Source organism: Diachasma alloeum, unplaced genomic scaffold (genome assembly GCF_001412515.2).
Source record: "Diachasma alloeum isolate Michigan unplaced genomic scaffold, Dall2.0 Dall_scaffold_00185, whole genome shotgun sequence".
NCBI classification, from domain to species: domain Eukaryota; kingdom Metazoa; phylum Arthropoda; class Insecta; order Hymenoptera; family Braconidae; genus Diachasma; species Diachasma alloeum.
This window is the reverse complement of record NW_021680351.1, coordinates 1-16,507: the sequence shown is the minus strand read 5'-3', so window position 1 is coordinate 16,507 and position 16,507 is coordinate 1. Positions and strand designations below refer to the sequence as shown.

The following is a 16,507-nucleotide window of genomic DNA, read 5'->3' as shown; positions in this document are numbered from 1 at the left end:
AATACATTGAAAAAAAAAAATCGAATTAATGTTACAAATAATAGAACCAATAAATTATCCAAATACTTGAAAATTGAACAGCTGACACTTTGGAATTACTATCAGTCAATGGAATGAAATCTTTTTATCAACAATTGTATAATTGCAACAAGCAGCCTCGCCAAGCCACACACACACACACACACACACCCTTCTTTAACATGCTTGTTGCTACAAGGGTGGAGAATTAATGAGTGAAGGTGCTTGGACAGACACTTGTAGCTAGTGTCCTCCAACCTTCAATCACCAAACTCATCATTTCCACCCTTAGCTGCTTAGTTCCATCTCTTCTAGACTCATATTTTTAATATTAGTGATTAGTGAATTCAAATTTTGCAGTTTGAATGGTAAAAAAGAAATATACTTCCAAATGATTATATCACCCTCTCGGATTATCCTATAGCAGTAGAATGAGGATGCAAAGCGAGGAGTAAGGAGTAAGTAGTATGGCAAAGGTGAGTAATTATTTCAGGGCTCATATTTTATTTCAATGTTTTTCCATTATGCTGTTATTTTGCCCAGCTTTTAATTGCACTGGAAATGCACATGTGAGATTCACTTGAGAATTGAAATATTTTAAACGGCAAAAATATCATTTTTTTTGTTATCATCAATTATCAAATTCAAAGTAATTAAATACCTTCACCCTATCAGCGTCATCTCGATGTAATTACTTGAACGAGCATTTAATTAAGCTATTCCCATAACGAGTACCACATTGTGATATTCACCTAATATGACAATCTCTTGCGTACCGACCGATGCAATAATAATTCTCCATTTTTCCACCTGAAGATTGAAAACTCTACGCTACAACACAACGCCGCTAGCTACAAGCTACAACTCATCACATGATATAATACGAAGAAAAGATTCTTTTTATATTTTTTCCTTGCCTTTTAGGTAGGTTGCCAAAAGCCGAAATCACCAAATTACATCACATGGAACATGGAGCATGCAAGCATCCAAGTGGGCGTGTGACCAAAGTGTATTTTGTATTTTACAAACAACAACAATAAAAACAACGACCGTGACAATCATAACTCCTAACCCCTAGTAACCTATTATATATAGGCAGGCCTGATCGCAACACGACAGACCTGATGGCCAAGTGTTGGCGACCTTTTTTATTTATATAATTGAATCATCGATACGAGTAATCAGTGTGATTCATAAGGCCGTAAATGTAAATAAACTCCTGTTGCTTAATTCAGTGTAAATAGAAAATATTCATCGGCTATTTTAGAGCATTGAGGCAAATCGTTTATTTATAACACAAACAAGACCACATCTGTCTAAGATAGCAATAGATATGGTTGAAAATGACATTTTAATACAATAAATAATAAAAACAATGGAGGAAATTTTATTCCGGCTTGGCAGCCAGATAGAAGCTCTTCAGGTAAACTGATTGTTATTATTATTATTAATTATTATCATCATCAATGTAGAATTATTAATTAAAGTATATATCTGATGGACATCAAGATGATTTTTTAAATATAGCCTTTTTTTTTCTCTCATTTCCATAAGAAAAATTGTACAAGATCAGTAAGAGATACATAAATTAATTGTCATCTAGATCGAGAGCTCCGCAGCTGCACAACAAGCCTATCACTGGATAATGACCTGGCTGTCCCAAGGTCAACAATACCTTCAGAATTTTTTCACTGATGAGTATGCCCAACAGATTAAAAATTTAGGATCGTTGATAATCCATTTATTAAACAGAGCATTGGAACAAATACAGTATCAGATCCATTGTGCACAAATAAACTCTAGGGATTTATATCATCACATTGCAAGTCTTTACTCAAATGATGGTGAATACAAGTAGTCCTACCAAGTTACTATTTGTTGAATTTTTATTATTCTTATTATTGAAAATTTCAACTTCCATTGTTTTGCAGTTTCTAGGAGAGACATTGCATTCTGCGCATTGGGTATAACAATAGGTAGTGTTGTAGGGTATAATATTGGGCTCAATTGGCGGCAAATGGCGAAGCGTATACAATATATGAGAGCAGTTATTTGTCATCATTACATAGGAATTGAGGTGAAAAATTTCTCTGATTACAATAAACTGAAAAAATGAAAAAAAATAATAAATACAATGACCTTTTAGGGAGTTTCAATAATTGACGATGCTGAAGTTCCAACAATAGAAAAATCCAACGAGATTTTAATTCAAGTGAAAGCAGCATCAGTGAACCCCGTAGATGTGAAAATATGCTCTGGCTACTCCAAATCCTATCGAAGGATTTTTAATACTGGGGTAAGACAAATATTATTTTTTCATCTTTAATATTAATTAAGTGAAAATTTAATCAACAGAAAGACCTCCCCATTGTTCTGGGTCGCGATTGTTCTGGTGTTGTAATTGATATTGGCCAGAATGTTGTAAGTTTTGATGCTGGTGATGAGGTATTTTTAGCCACTCCATCATGGAGATCTGGCACCATGGCTGAATATCTCGTTGTAGCTGAGAATCAAGTGGCGAAAAGACCTAAACGAATAACATTTGAAGCATCCGCTAGTTTGCCTTACGCTGGATGTATCGCTTGGGACACTCTAGTTAATAAATCAGGAGTTGAAGAAGGAAATGCCAAAGGCAAAAGGTCATTTTATACATATCTACATCTACACGTATAGGTAAAGTAATAAAGTTGTGTTTTTTTTCTTAATTTTTCTTCTTTTATAGATTTTTAATTTTTGGTGGCTCTACACCGGTCGGATGTATTTTAATTCAGCTAATTAAGCTGTGGGGTGGCCATGTATCTGCTATATGCAGGATGAATGCCGCAAAAGTCATAAGGGCTCTTGGAGCTGACGATATTATTCCACTGGACCAGTCTGATATTGAAAAGGAACTTGAGCTTCATGATAGGTAATGATACTAATTATTATTAATTGACTGATAAATTCTTTAAATGCAATTCTTTCCTCTCCCTGAGCAGATATCATGCAATTTTCTATACATATGAACAGTCAATTGATATTCGTATTTTGAAGAAACGATTACTGCCATACGGTTCATTTGTATCCACCTTACCAGCGTCACTCACTTCAGATTCACTTGGTCTTGTCTTTGGGATTCTTTTTGCTGCACAAGTCCGAGTAAAACTTTTGCTCCAAGTATGTAGAGATTGTTTTTTTTTGTCTTTTCCAATTTGATTTCATCAACAAAAATACACGCACACACACACACACAATTGATTATTATTTTCACAGTTTCAATTGATATATTTTTGTTATTTTTCTTCTCTTCAGTATATTTTTGGAATTGATACTTATCATTACAATGACGGGGTGAAAATCAAATCATCAACACTGGAAATAATTCGTGAACTAGTTGATGCTGATCAACTCCAGAGTGTTGTTGGTGCTGCGTTCCGTCCAAATCATGCTGAACAAGCTTTGCAACATGTTTTAGGAGCAGATGCAATTGGTAGCACTATTATTAAGTTCCAATGACACTTGATACAGTTTGAAAGAAATATGATAAAAGAGTTATGCAACAAAAGTATATTCAACTTACGAGTCAATGCATACTTGCCAAATTCAACTGTCTTTAAATAATTATAATTATGAAATATAATTGTTAAAAGATGCTGATGAAAGTGAAGATTTACCAGAATTTAAACTGATTATTTTGTCATTTTCTTCTCGAAAGATGATTTTAAATTAGTCATTTGAATTTGTATAGGGAGGGAAGAAATAGTACTTGGTCCTAATTTAAGACAATTTTGTGGATAATGCCCACAGAAACGTGATATTCAATACTGTGGCGCTAATATTAGTTTTTTAATTGTGAAATCATTATTGTGGATAAAGCACTGTTTATAAATTGTAAAAATTGTAAAAATTGTAGAAATAAAGTGAGTAAAATGGAAAAGTTGCAAAATTTTTCTTCATTCAAAAGATGTATTCTCCAGAGAGCATGTAAAATAAAAATGCAAATAGAGAATAATGAGCTATCAACATGAGATTTCCTTCCATTGATTATCAAGTTGAAAAAGAATCAATATATTTATTTTCCTTTATTTTCCCTTTCCGCGGAATTTACCACCGCTGGTTTTAGCCTTCTTGGCAGATGGTTTTTGTGATTTTTTCTCTTCAGCCTATAACAAGAAGGAAAAAGAGTGTAAGAGTGCAAGTTTTGATGGGTTGTTTAATAAAATTTTGTGAATATTGTATAAAAATGAATTAGCAATTGCTCACTTTACGCTTAGCTGATGGTGTTGTGGATAATACTTTGAAGAATGAGTCAAGTCTACCCTGTGTCGATGTGTTTCTGGCCTTTGCTAATTTTTTGGCTCCATTACGAATTCTAGTCTCATCAAACTGTTTGTCTCCACAAAGAAATTTAACAAGACCCTCTTCATCAGGTTCATTCCATTTCAACTATAATATTAAAAATCAATTGAATCTTTATAATTATGAAATGATTCAAGTCAAGTGATAATGAATACCACCAAACATACCTCAATTCCATTAGCATCAGCAACTTCAGGTTGTAAAAACAATTGCCTCGCCTCTTGATAATTCCACTCATCAGGAACTGGATATTTCTTAGTATCAATATTGTCGATTATTTTTTCAATAGACTTGTGATTTTTCATGAGTTCTATGGCTCTCTTAGGGCCAATTCCCTTGATGGTGCTGGTATAATCACAACCAAGCATAATACAAAAGTCAATGAACTCTTGTTTTGTCAGTTGCATGCCTTCCAGTACCTTATCAAGATGAATCTCCTGCACCGGCATCTTTCTAGCTTCGCTGAAGGTCAAACGTCTCAATAAAATGGTGCTTCCAAAAGTGAGTGCATCCATATCTTCAGTGGCAGCGGCAAAAACCTTTCCGGCCTTCACTAGAGCAGCACACTGAGCTTCGGCTTCACACGGTGCTTCCACATACGGAATACCCATGAGCTTCAACAATTGCTTGGCCTCTTCCACATGGGTTGATGTGACTTTGACCAATCTGCGATTGAACTTATCAATTTCCTCAGTATTTCCAGCCTCCTCAGCAGCTGCTAATGCCTTTTGAGCCTCGTCTCTTCTCTCAGCACGTTTTGCCAGTTCTCCACCTTTTAAATTTGGGGGTTTACCATCAAATACATAGACTGGTTTTACCCCATTATCAACTAGTCGTATTGTTCTATAAAATGTACCCATCAGGTGACTGAAAGCAATCAATATCATCATTAAATATTATTTATCATTCATAATATTTATTATTCTATTGATAAATAATGTCCTTAAAAAGACAATACCTTGTGGTTTCTCCGTCTGCTGATGTTAATTGGGCTCCTTCACTTCTTACAGCTATTAAAAATTGGTATAGACACATAGAAGCATCGATGGCAATTTTTCGACCTTCAATAAATGGAAAAGAAACCATTAATCAATTTTTAATTTGCACTATTTTAATGAAATTGTAATAATTACTATAGCGAGAAAGATAAATATGTATGTATATTATTATACCAAAGTAATGTTTTAATTCACGTTCCTTTATGGCACTGGGAGCCAAATCAGCAATAATCTTAGATAATCCTAGAATACCCATGGTTAACTCTCAACAACTGACTAATCTCACCATAAATTTCAATTTTGCAAAAAAATCTGACACTTAATTCCTTGGTTTCGAGATGATTATACAAATATTGATGTTCAATTCTTGTTCTATAATAATTTGAGAGTCGTTAATGGATTGATGCCACACGATACAGACGCAATTCTTCTCCTCCATTATTTTTTCCCGCCAACTATCCTTTATTTTAATAAAGTGAAGTCGTCAGAGAAAAATTTCGATCAATCGTTAGCCGTTCGAGTTTGTTGCATAACGCAGCACCAACTTCACATTATCGTTCTGCAATGAGGCGATGATTTTTTTTGAGGTTGGTTTTGGACGTCTGGACTCTGCTGGAGGTCTCTCTCTCTCTCTCTCTCTTTCTTTCTTCATCTACTAACACTAGTGTGCATGCTGCGTATTATCAGTGGACAGTGTCACATATACCAGCTAGTGTGCTACCTATATATTATTTTATTTTATTATTATACACGAATATACCCCTGATTCGTTTTTTCCTTCATCTTCTTCTTCTTCGTCTGCTTTTTTTTAAACAACAACTCTTCAAATTTCATTTTAGTAGGTTGTATTTTCAACTTACAAGATTCAAGACTCCTGACTCTTATATCTTCGATAGTATTAATATTGAAAAAAGTTACATTTTGCATCCAACCTTAACAACAATGTGGTAGGTATAAAATTTAAAAATCTCTATGTTAATCAGTAATTGCTAATCAGTATAAGGCTAATATATTGTGCATGTGTAAATTTGTTTACCAACCTTCAATTCTCATTAAATATCAACTCCTTTGTCTCTCATTGAATTTAAATACAACTGGATATCAATGTGAATGAAGATCATAAATTCCAATTGATTATATACTTATGGAGTGTATAATTTACAAATTAGGAAATAATTTGATGGCTGGCAATTTTATACATCTTCATACTGATGACGACTTGGAAAATAGTCTCATGAATAATGGACATGGGATTGCTAATGATGAATTATGATGATTCTTCAATTGTTTAAATTATTATTTATCCGTTATAATCAATTACACAATTATCTATTGGAATAAACAAAAGAAAGATGCTAAAGATTATCAACGCATTAAAATACCAATGCGATTTTTACCATTAACCATATAAGCTTTATATCCATGTAATGCTTGGATATGAAATTGATCATTGATTTAATGGGAAACAAAATATTCAATAGCTTGTTTGTGTAGATGGTAATAGTATCGACTCATACCGGTCAATGTACAAGCACTCGGAAGCAACAGTATTTGTTTATCGATGAACGATTATTATTCAAAGGTTGCTTGACCATGTTTTTTTTAAAATCAGTACGATACACCCGATGATCATCTTTCTCCAGTGCAGAATTTTGTCTTTGATGAATAGTAAATTTTTTTTTTTTTTTTTATGAGTAATAATTGCTGAAAAATTAATTCGTTTGTTCTATCATTCTGTTCTAGATCCGATATTTAAACATAATCTACCTGAGGATAAGAAACTATTTCGTGGGTAAAACGATAAAACGAGGAGAAAAATTAATTTTTATTTAAAAATGAGTTTTCTCAAGTCACTTAAATGCAATACAGTTGTTCACTTAATGTTCGCTATAACATTCTTCATTTCTGGCTTGATGATTAATTTTATCCAGTGTTTATTGTGGATTATACTCAGGCCCTATTCTAAATATTTTTATCGTAAAATAAATTACTACCTCTGTTATTCATTTTACTCAGGTAAGTTGTCGATCCCTGCTCAATGAGTTATAAACATTGATCGTGTAATGAAATTATTGATTATTAATCAATTTTCAGAGTTAGTATTTCTGGCTGAATGGTGGTCAGGCACAGATATAATAATATATATCAATAAGGATGAGTTTGACAAATACTATGGACATGAACATGGATATTTATTAATGAATCACACCTATGAAATTGATTGGCTGATGGGATGGGTGTTTTGCGAAAGGATAAAAATCCTTGGAGTAATTATTTATTCACAATTTCTTTTTTTTCCTTTTTTTGTTCGACATAATTTGTCAATATATGATAATTGTAAATAATTTTGGTTTCTCAAAATTTAGAATTGCAAAGCATATGCTAAAAAATCAATTCAATATATTCCAACGCTTGGTTGGGCATTTAAATTCGCTGAGGATGTTTTTCTCGAGAGAAGTTGGGATAAGGATAAAGAGATCATTGGCAGACAGATCACGGAATTGGGTGACTATTCGGATACAATGTGGGTGAGTAATTGATATTTATTAAATGATTTAACACAAATAGATTCATCAAAATAATTAGCTTGAATGAAAGAGCACACACATATAGATACATACATATAACTCACTGAAAAAAAAAAAAAACAATTGCAGTTACTTCTCTATGCAGAGGGTACACGTTTCACCCAGAAGAAACATGCAGTGAGTGAGAAATTTGCAAGTGAAAAAGGTTTGCCAGTATTGAAACACCATCTTACCCCACGTACAAAGGGCTTCACAGCGAGTTTACCATTTTTACGAGGCAAAGTCAATGCAATTTATGATATACAATTGGGATTCGATTCAAAAGCATCAGTGAAACCAACGATGACAAATTTATTGAAAGGGGAGAAATGTGAGGCACATTTGTACATTAATCGTATACCGCTGTCGGACGTCCCTGAGGGGGAAGAGGAAGCGGCAGCCTGGCTGCACAAACGGTATCAGGAGAAAGTACGTTTTTACCAACTATTATTTTATTAGAGAAGTGCAAATTGTCAATTACTTATTTTTTTTCTTTTTCTCTTTTTCTTTATATAATTCAGGATCGATTGGCAGACAGTTTTATTAATACTGGTGATTTTTTCGAACAAAGTGGTGTATCAAGACCAGATAAATTTCGACTAAAAAGACGATATTATTCCCTAATCAACACTTTCTTCTGGGCAGTAGTAGTTCTGGTTCCTATGCTGTACTATCTCGTTAGCCTGTTGTTATCAGGTTCAACTTATTACTTTGCTGCAGGAGTTTCTATTATAGTTTTGTGTAAGTTTCCCTCATATCACTCATATGTAGTCAATGTACATTGTCAATATCAGGGATTATTGTTTATCGTTGTCTTTCTATTTTTAGCTCATTCAACTTTTTTCTCTCATTACAGTTTACATACTGATGAACCAAATAATTGGAATGTCAGAAATCAGTAAGAGCTCTTCATATGGTTCAGCGAAAAAATATAAATGAAACATTCAATAGAGATATGCTCCGTAAACATATAAATATTTGGAAAATATGTTCATATACATAGCGTAAATAATATCGATTATTGACAGCTCGATTATTACAATTGCATATAACATCGATTTGACAAGATGTACATTTAAGGGTTACCTATGCAATTAATTTGTTGAGGTTGATGGAAAAAAACAAAAAAACAAAAAGAAAATAAAGAAAATTGATGCAGCCTCATGAGAATATGTGAATTCTTGCGGTATTTTTATATAAGAAGAATAAGCATATTATTGCCATCATAACAATTTCTTTATAATAATTTGAGTTTCGAGCCTCAGTTATTTTCTTTCTTTTCCTTTTCGTTGTGCGTATTGATTAATATTTTCTTGTTATATTCACATACAATAATCGTTATATTGTTGAATAAACGAATCGAGAGATGATTCTTAATAATAATATAGCGTAATAGAATTGAATTTAACGATTATTCGTTTTCAACTTATTTTCAAACGGAAATGATTCATATCCAATTGATGGATGCGACGTGTAATAAACTTTTCGAAGTTTTCCTCTGGCATCGTAATAACCATAATAACCTGTCACTGTTCCATTATCGTGACGTTCTTCATAACGAAATTGCCTATTATTCCTATTTCAAAATAGGAGATGAAAAAAAATTTGATTAAAAAACCATTTATGAACAGTGGAGTAATGTAATATTTTCAATATTTTAAAGATCACTGCCCAGTAGAACAGTGATCAAAATTTCGCAATAAATTGGAAAGCTTCAAAATTAAAATGATATGTTGTTGAGGACATTAGGACAACTTCATATTTTTTGCATTTGCATTGTCGAAAATTCAGTAAAAAAAATAAATAAAAATAAATAAATAATAACACAAACTTAATATTTGACAATACAAATAATGATTTTTGGGATGAATTGAGTGATAGTAAAAAATTTTACCCATTTCCTGTGTCGTATCCAAATACATAAGTTTCAGGTCCCTCGTGGCCATGAATGTGGAAGTTGATTCTCTCAATTTCATCTGAATGCTGAGTTTCTTCCAATTTTTCATCTTTTTTTTGTTCTTCTGAGCTCTGAATATGGGAAACACAGATAAAAAACTCATGCATCGATTTTGTTTCGCATTATTGATTGCGCAATGATTAATAATTTCTTTATTACCTCTGATTGTTGAGTAGGTGCATGATCTCTTATATAAAAATTCATAGATGCTCTATATTTTTCTTTCTTACTACTCCAACTTTGAGGAGTTGCATCAGTTACCAGACGATTTTTCATCAATTTTTCATCCATGATTTTTTTATGACAGCTGTAAATATTATGTTTTTGAATGGTTGGAGGCTTAAGAAAAGTCGAGGGAACCTTTGGCCATTTTATGTTATTGCTTCGTAGTACAGCCCTTGGCCTCCCATTAATATTGTTATAAATTACACGTTCACTTTCCTCAGATATAGTACTGATAGATGGTACAATATTCACTAATCCTTTGTTGCTAGATTCCAAAGAAATCTCCTTCAATTTTGCTCCTTGAATTTGAGTATTCATCATCAATACAATACTGAAGAAACACTAAAAAAAGAAGGAATATTCAATGTATTTTCAGAAAAATTTCAATGCAAGATTTTTTTGTTGAGAAAGCTCACAAAATAATCGATGCACATCTTGGTAGTCTCTCTTTCATCAATATACATACAAATGAGCCTACAAAGACATTTGATACGCTTCGATTGCGGTTGGATTGCTTTCTACTCCCTCCCGCGAGGACCACGTTTTACTCTATTCTATTCTTACTTAATGCATGCTTCTCTTTTGTTAACAAAAAAATCATTTGTGACGAAATAAAATGGCCCTATTTTCAGTGAATTTATTGATTTCTCCAGATTAATTTGTTTCGAACCGATTAAATTTTTTATTTGTAAAATAGCCCATTTGTTTTTATGAGGTTCACTCACTTTTCTATTTTCTTATATAAATTTCTGACTGTACAGAAGTAAAAAAAATTATTCAGTTATAACACAATAGATAGATCATTATTAAATATTTGGAAATTGACTCATCATAGTTTACCCAACTTTACTACTGAAATAATTTGACAATGCAAGAGTGAATAAAATCTATTGTCTCCGGTCGCCGGAACGGTCGACATCAAGGAAACAGTAATTACTCGAGAAAATTTGTTCACAAATGTCACTTTAGCCATTAATAAAAATGACGTTGACTAGTTAGAGCTTCCTTTCAGTAATCATTCTCTGATTATTCAATTTTTTTTCAATACCGTATATAAGATGATTGTCTAATGAAATTCTTTCATTTTTTTCTGTTTTTTTTTTCTTTTGCAAAAATGAATATTGTAACAATTCGGATTATCTTGATATTTGTTATAGTACATTATACCCAGGTGAGTCTACTTACCTAGAATAAAAATGACTCAAGGAATTCATTTTTTAAATGAGATTTTTTTGAGTATTTCAGTCATTGCGATGTAGTTCGGGGAATCAACGCTTGAATGATAATTATCAAAAAATAATGCAGACCTGTAGACGGCGTTACAATGCCTCCAGAGGTGAGGAGAATAATTTCTCAACTGATGACTCGAATAACTCAGAAGGTGATTCTTCTTCATCTGATGGATCACTATTTGGACATGATTTCTTGTCTGGGACGAAAAAAACCCATGGGGAATCCTACCTCAATTACAGGTAAGTAAGAAATTAGTGATAAAGTGGTGAATCTCTTTAACAACTCAGTTACTATATCATGTTTATATTCATCTCATGAATGATTTTTAAAGAAAAATCAAAGTTTATCACCTGCAGTTGATAAACCGCCTTCCCATTTCTTCCGATAATCATTCATTACTCATATATTTTATAATCAGAGAGAATGTGATAATTTCCGAAAAGCTCCAGACAGTATAAGAGGAATTCTGACATTTCAAAATATCATGAAAATTCAATGAATAAGAATAACTCAATGGGTAACAGGAATGGGAGAAAAGCAAGTTCCAAGGATGTAATGCAACGGCAGAATAATTCCAGAAATTTCAACGATGGCGATGAACAATTCGTAATTATTAACTACTTTATCAATTCAGATTGGAGAGTTGAAAAATAAAATTCTAAACTTTCTTGCCTCTAGTGCAAATCTCATTGTTTTTTTGATGAGTTGAACGTGGTAAATATATTAATCCAGTATATTTCACTCAGCTGGCAAGTGGTAAAATGTAAAAATTATTGAAATTATAAGAAAAAATATACTTTTTACTACTTGGCATGCTGATTTGTATATTTTCCTTTTCCAATATCTACTATGTAAATGGAAATAGTTATCGTGTTTTTTTTTTCTCTCAGGTGGATCGACGAGGATATCCGGAGAGGGTGGCGGTCACAAGAGTAATGACACAGGGTATTCAAAATCCAGCACTTCGTGATTTTATAGAGGAATCAATACTGGAATGTTTTCATCTTATGCCGTCAATCATTAGTTGTGACAAATGTGCCTTCTCACAAAATCTTGTCAATTGTTTAACTGACAAAGGAAAAAAGGTTCATATCATTTCTTAACTTCAACGTCAAATGAAGTCATCGGAGAGACAAAATAAATGAAGATACAACATATTTTCTAGGAATGCGAAGATTGGAACGACTAAACCTTCTCACATAATATTCATTTGTCAATTATTACTCTCGATATTCAATTTCAATTCTAAATATAAAAACAATTTGATAGATATTGAATATTTTAATACTAACTAATAACAATAATAATAATAATAATAATATTTGTTGCTAGTAAAAATAAAATATGTACTGGAATAGCATCTATTGATAAACATATTTTTGGACATTAAAAATTGGTTATTTTACTGCAAAGGCACTCACACAACAGTCTAAATCTTTGTTAAATCATCAGTTAAAAGTTGGGATAAATTGATGAAATTCAGAGGATAACTGTATTAATTATTATAATTCTCTGAATGATAAATATATGTATAGTGAATCAAAGTCAACTATCGACTGATAAAAAAAATAAACCCCATTGTTATTTATTTCAATTACAAAATTGACCTTTAAGGTCAAATTAATTTATAAGGCTTGGTGCAACCAATCAACAAACCAAGCCAATACTAGCCAATAAAATTGAGACAGTTCATTAAGAATTGATAAACCTGTGGGGGTGAAAATGAAGTATTCTGGAAAGAGCCAAATGTTTTTCGATTAAGAAAATTCACTTGCTCTTTTTAAGGTCTTCGAAACGTTTCATAAGGTCATCAAAGTCAATATCATCATTGTCACCACTACGTCCTGGTGTATCATTGTCTGATGGAACAGCTGGTAGATCTGGCAGTTGAAAGTCATTCATGGGCATTTTTGATCTCGGTTGTGGTTTAGGTTTAATATCCGACTGAAAATAAAATGCAATCAGTGTATTAGAAACTGAATAAATATACGATAATGATTGATAATGATTGTTTTGACAGCTCTTTTCCTGTTAAATTCTGATGGCTTATTTTTTATAAAATAATAGCAAAAAATATATTTTTGTTTTTTCACAATTTCCCATTTTTGTGACCATTGTTAAGGATTGCATTCAGTAACAAATACCTGTTTATTCAAATCGGGAGGGAATGAGTAAGGTGGCGGCAAATCATCATCCTGTAAAATTGGGGATGAAGTATAGCTCAATGAATATGAAAATTTAAGAAAAAAAAAAAAAAAAAAATAATTGCTGATATTACTCACTGGTTTATTTGTATTTGCATTATCCAAAGGAATATTATAAGAGAATGCAGCTGGGTTGAATGGAATATTTTGATCTTTCTCCGGCATCATTGGAGCACCCGGTGACACAAAACCCATTGGGATACCTTTGGGCTTCTCCCCTCCACCCTAAAAATGAATAAAGAAAATATGAAAAAATTTTTTCTTTCTCGTTTTGTCTACTGACAGATGATCAATTCACTATTTTTCAATCACAACGTACCATTGCACCGAAATTAGACGGGGGTTCAGGCAGCTTAGGTGCCTGAGGGAATCCAATGAACCCAACGGGATCTGCATTACCAAAATGAGCACCAGCACTGTCCAAGTTATTTGGAAGCTGCCCTCCACCATCAACATCAATCAACAATGTATCTTGTCCCTCAGCCATCACCTGAGGATCAGGTTCGTACTCAACATTGTAGTTCTTGGCAATTTCAATTATATACTTTTCAACCAATAATTTTGATGGGGACTGAACACTCAATTTATGTTTGAGCTTTTCAGATATCGTCTGTACTGCCTCATCTTTGCAGGCTTCTGTGTATTGTCTGCCATACTTGGATGTAAGAATATCTGCTATTACTTTCAATTCCTGAATGTCTGTCTGGAGTCTTGGAGCTGCCCAGATAACTGTTGATATCGCTTCCGCAAGGCCTTCATCCAAATTTCTTGGAAAAAAAAAAAAAAAAAAAACAATCATGGCCTATTAATAACTTAAATTTTATAAAAATGTAATGATCATTGATTTATCACACTCATTTAACTTATAATGATTGAATCATTAGCAAAATTGTGCAAGGACATAAAGTCATTCAATTTTTTTTAGAAATTTTTGATGAATATTATCGAATCCAAGGGAGATGAGCTGATGAGATGATTCAAACCCTTGATTACTTGATTATGAATGGTTCATGTTCATCTTGAAAAAGTAAACTTTTTAGAGCAACTATATGACAAGACTTTTATTTACCATTTATTAAGTAAAGATAGTTTAATAACAAAATGTGAAAAATCGACTTGTTCTATTACGTTTTGACATTTAACTCACTTCATCTGTTGGATGAGTCCAAATCTAGCCAACAAAAGATCACAGTACATTTCCATTAGTTCCATAGCCTCAACCATGTAATCTTCCCTGATAATGTGTTCAACCCGTATTTTTGCTCTCTCCACTTTTCCTGCGGCAATATAATCAGCAATTTCCTTTCTTGCCTTCTGCGCCAATTCTGTTTTCTTTTTTTCCAAGAGTTTCAATCTATTTATAGCCAGTCTTAGGTGTGTCTTTAATTTTGAATAATTCGGACCACTCGAAAACATTTTGTTGATATTATAATGATTAGGTTCGCCTTGATTGTCTCATGAATCACCTACAACTGTGGTATATAAAGCTCGTCAACGGCCTGAACTTGTATCCTACCAATTCTGTTCACTGATTGGTGGATCATAAATGACGTGCTGTTCTTGCCACACTCTGGGAACTATTCGACGAAGAGAGAAACCGGCAACAAAACCGCGCTTCTTTTCTATTTCTTGGGCAGCATCCACCACCCGTACCAGCAGTCTATGTATTTATTATATGTGTTATGTGAACTATAATTGGGGACTATAATTATATATATATATATATATGTACTATAACTATAATTATATATCGCTGCGATGTCTGGTGGGTATCGCCTGCACTAAAAAAACTGGCCGTCCGATGGTTTATCGTTGGTACTTCTATCAATTACTTTGCAAATCCTCAAGTTTTTCTAAAATATGACACCATCGGAACTTCGAATACAACCATTAAAAACAATACAGACATGAATGAGTCGAAGAGGAAGTACTACTGTCAGCTACAATGTGAGGGTTTGAACAAGTTTGAACGAGTAAACCATCGGTCGTCCATGTCAATGAGAGCGATCACCTCGCCACCATCGGTAAATAGCGGTCCCAATAAGCATGTGGCAATTGTACAGATTGCACCAGATTGCACAACCCTCCACGCATATTCATCATGGCGACCGGCCACTGGCAGAGAATGGACGTTTTGGCGTTCGTCCGCGGATTTTCGGTGAGAAAAGGGATTAAACCGGGAAAATACTTATTAATCGTGCAATAATCAGTTAATATTGAGTACGGGGAATGATTTTATCAAGAAATCAGACTTTATTAGTGCATATTATTAAACCTAGATCGGTAAAAAGTGCAATACTATATTTCGCCATTGCGCAACTCCTCCGCGCACATTCATCATGGCGGCTGGCCACTGGTAGAGAATGGAGGGTTTGGCGTTTGTCTGCGGATTTTCTGTGAGAAAAAGGGATTAAACCCGGGNTCGGGGAAATACTTATTAATCGTGCAATAATCAGTTAATATTGAGTGCTGGGAATGATTTTATCAGGAAATCAGACTTTATTAGTGCATATTATGAAGCTTAGACCTCTAAAAAGTGCAATGCCAAATTTCGCTATTGCGCAACTCCTCCGCGCACATTCAACATGGCGGCGGGTCATTGGCAGAGGATGGAGGTTTTGGCGTTCGTCCGCGGATTTTCGGTGAGAAAGGGGATTAAACCGGGGAAATAATTATTAAGAATACAATAATCAGCTAACATTCATGGCAAGAAATGATTTTATCAAAAAATCAGACTTTATTATTGCATTATTGCAGAATCGAGACGTATAAAGAGTGCAATGTCAAAAACATCATTACTGCGCAACTTGTCTGCGCACATCCATCATGGCGGCTGGCCACTGGCAGGGGCTGCAGGGTTTGGCGTTCGTCTGCGGATTTTCGGTGAGAAAGGGGATTAAACCGGGGAAATAATTATAAATAATACAATAATCAGCTAACATTCATGGCAAGAAATGATTTTATCAA

At 33.4% G+C, this 16,507-nt stretch overlaps 6 protein-coding genes across 9 annotated transcripts; 3 read left to right on the top strand and 3 right to left on the bottom strand.

Annotated features, from left to right (window-relative positions):
• The first annotated feature begins 947 nt into the window (after positions 1 to 947).
• LOC107048110 (reticulon-4-interacting protein 1 homolog, mitochondrial) lies at positions 948 to 3,934 on the top strand. The gene is made up of 8 exons (XM_015271103.1): positions 948 to 1,441; positions 1,622 to 1,862; positions 1,950 to 2,095; positions 2,165 to 2,314; positions 2,374 to 2,657; positions 2,741 to 2,926; positions 2,997 to 3,174; positions 3,310 to 3,934. The coding sequence occupies exons 1-8, from the start codon at positions 1,394 to 1,396 to the stop codon at positions 3,511 to 3,513; spliced, it is 1,437 nt and encodes a 478-aa protein (XP_015126589.1). The 5' UTR covers positions 948 to 1,393; the 3' UTR covers positions 3,514 to 3,934.
• Positions 3,216 to 5,971, bottom strand: LOC107048112 (flap endonuclease 1). Its single transcript, XM_015271106.2, has 5 exons — positions 5,529 to 5,971; positions 5,315 to 5,417; positions 4,524 to 5,223; positions 4,261 to 4,443; positions 3,216 to 4,160 (listed from the first exon to the last, which is right to left on the bottom strand). The coding sequence occupies exons 1-5, from the start codon at positions 5,608 to 5,610 to the stop codon at positions 4,080 to 4,082; spliced, it is 1,149 nt and encodes a 382-aa protein (XP_015126592.1). The 5' UTR covers positions 5,611 to 5,971; the 3' UTR covers positions 3,216 to 4,079.
• LOC107048111 (1-acyl-sn-glycerol-3-phosphate acyltransferase gamma) lies at positions 5,878 to 9,756 on the top strand. Of its 2 annotated transcripts, none has more exons than XM_015271105.2 (7): positions 5,878 to 5,941; positions 7,098 to 7,370; positions 7,449 to 7,621; positions 7,721 to 7,882; positions 8,012 to 8,350; positions 8,443 to 8,662; positions 8,778 to 9,756. In XM_015271105.2, exons 2-7 carry the CDS (start codon positions 7,190 to 7,192, stop codon positions 8,858 to 8,860), a joined length of 1,158 nt encoding a protein of 385 aa, XP_015126591.1. In that variant the 5' UTR covers positions 5,878 to 5,941; positions 7,098 to 7,189; the 3' UTR covers positions 8,861 to 9,756. The 2 variants fall into 2 exon arrangements, with proteins under 2 accessions (XP_015126591.1, XP_015126590.1); XM_015271104.1 differs by lacking the exon at positions 5,878 to 5,941 and adding an exon at positions 5,949 to 6,301.
• Positions 9,320 to 11,365, bottom strand: LOC107048115. Its single transcript, XM_015271113.2, has 4 exons — positions 11,289 to 11,365; positions 10,038 to 10,445; positions 9,816 to 9,949; positions 9,320 to 9,497 (listed from the first exon to the last, which is right to left on the bottom strand). Exons 2-4 carry the CDS (start codon positions 10,422 to 10,424, stop codon positions 9,326 to 9,328), a joined length of 693 nt encoding a protein of 230 aa, XP_015126599.1. The 5' UTR covers positions 10,425 to 10,445; positions 11,289 to 11,365; the 3' UTR covers positions 9,320 to 9,325.
• Positions 9,858 to 12,752, top strand: LOC107048114 (general odorant-binding protein 71). Of its 2 annotated transcripts, XM_015271110.2 has the most exons (6): positions 9,858 to 11,274; positions 11,349 to 11,575; positions 11,861 to 11,942; positions 12,015 to 12,050; positions 12,227 to 12,421; positions 12,502 to 12,752. In XM_015271110.2, the coding sequence occupies exons 1-6, from the start codon at positions 11,173 to 11,175 to the stop codon at positions 12,523 to 12,525; spliced, it is 666 nt and encodes a 221-aa protein (XP_015126596.1). In that variant the 5' UTR covers positions 9,858 to 11,172; the 3' UTR covers positions 12,526 to 12,752. The 2 variants fall into 2 exon arrangements, with proteins under 2 accessions (XP_015126596.1, XP_015126597.1); XM_015271111.2 differs by lacking the exon at positions 12,015 to 12,050.
• Positions 12,753 to 12,890: 138 nt separating this feature from the next.
• On the bottom strand, positions 12,891 to 15,535 carry LOC107048113 (IST1 homolog). 2 transcript variants are annotated; one of them, XM_015271108.1, is made up of 5 exons: positions 14,688 to 15,535; positions 13,860 to 14,307; positions 13,619 to 13,765; positions 13,481 to 13,531; positions 12,891 to 13,280 (listed from the first exon to the last, which is right to left on the bottom strand). In XM_015271108.1, the coding sequence occupies exons 1-5, from the start codon at positions 14,954 to 14,956 to the stop codon at positions 13,104 to 13,106; spliced, it is 1,092 nt and encodes a 363-aa protein (XP_015126594.1). In that variant the 5' UTR covers positions 14,957 to 15,535; the 3' UTR covers positions 12,891 to 13,103. The 2 variants fall into 2 exon arrangements, with proteins under 2 accessions (XP_015126594.1, XP_015126595.1); XM_015271109.1 differs by lacking the exon at positions 13,481 to 13,531.
• Positions 15,536 to 16,507: the final 972 nt, after the last annotated feature.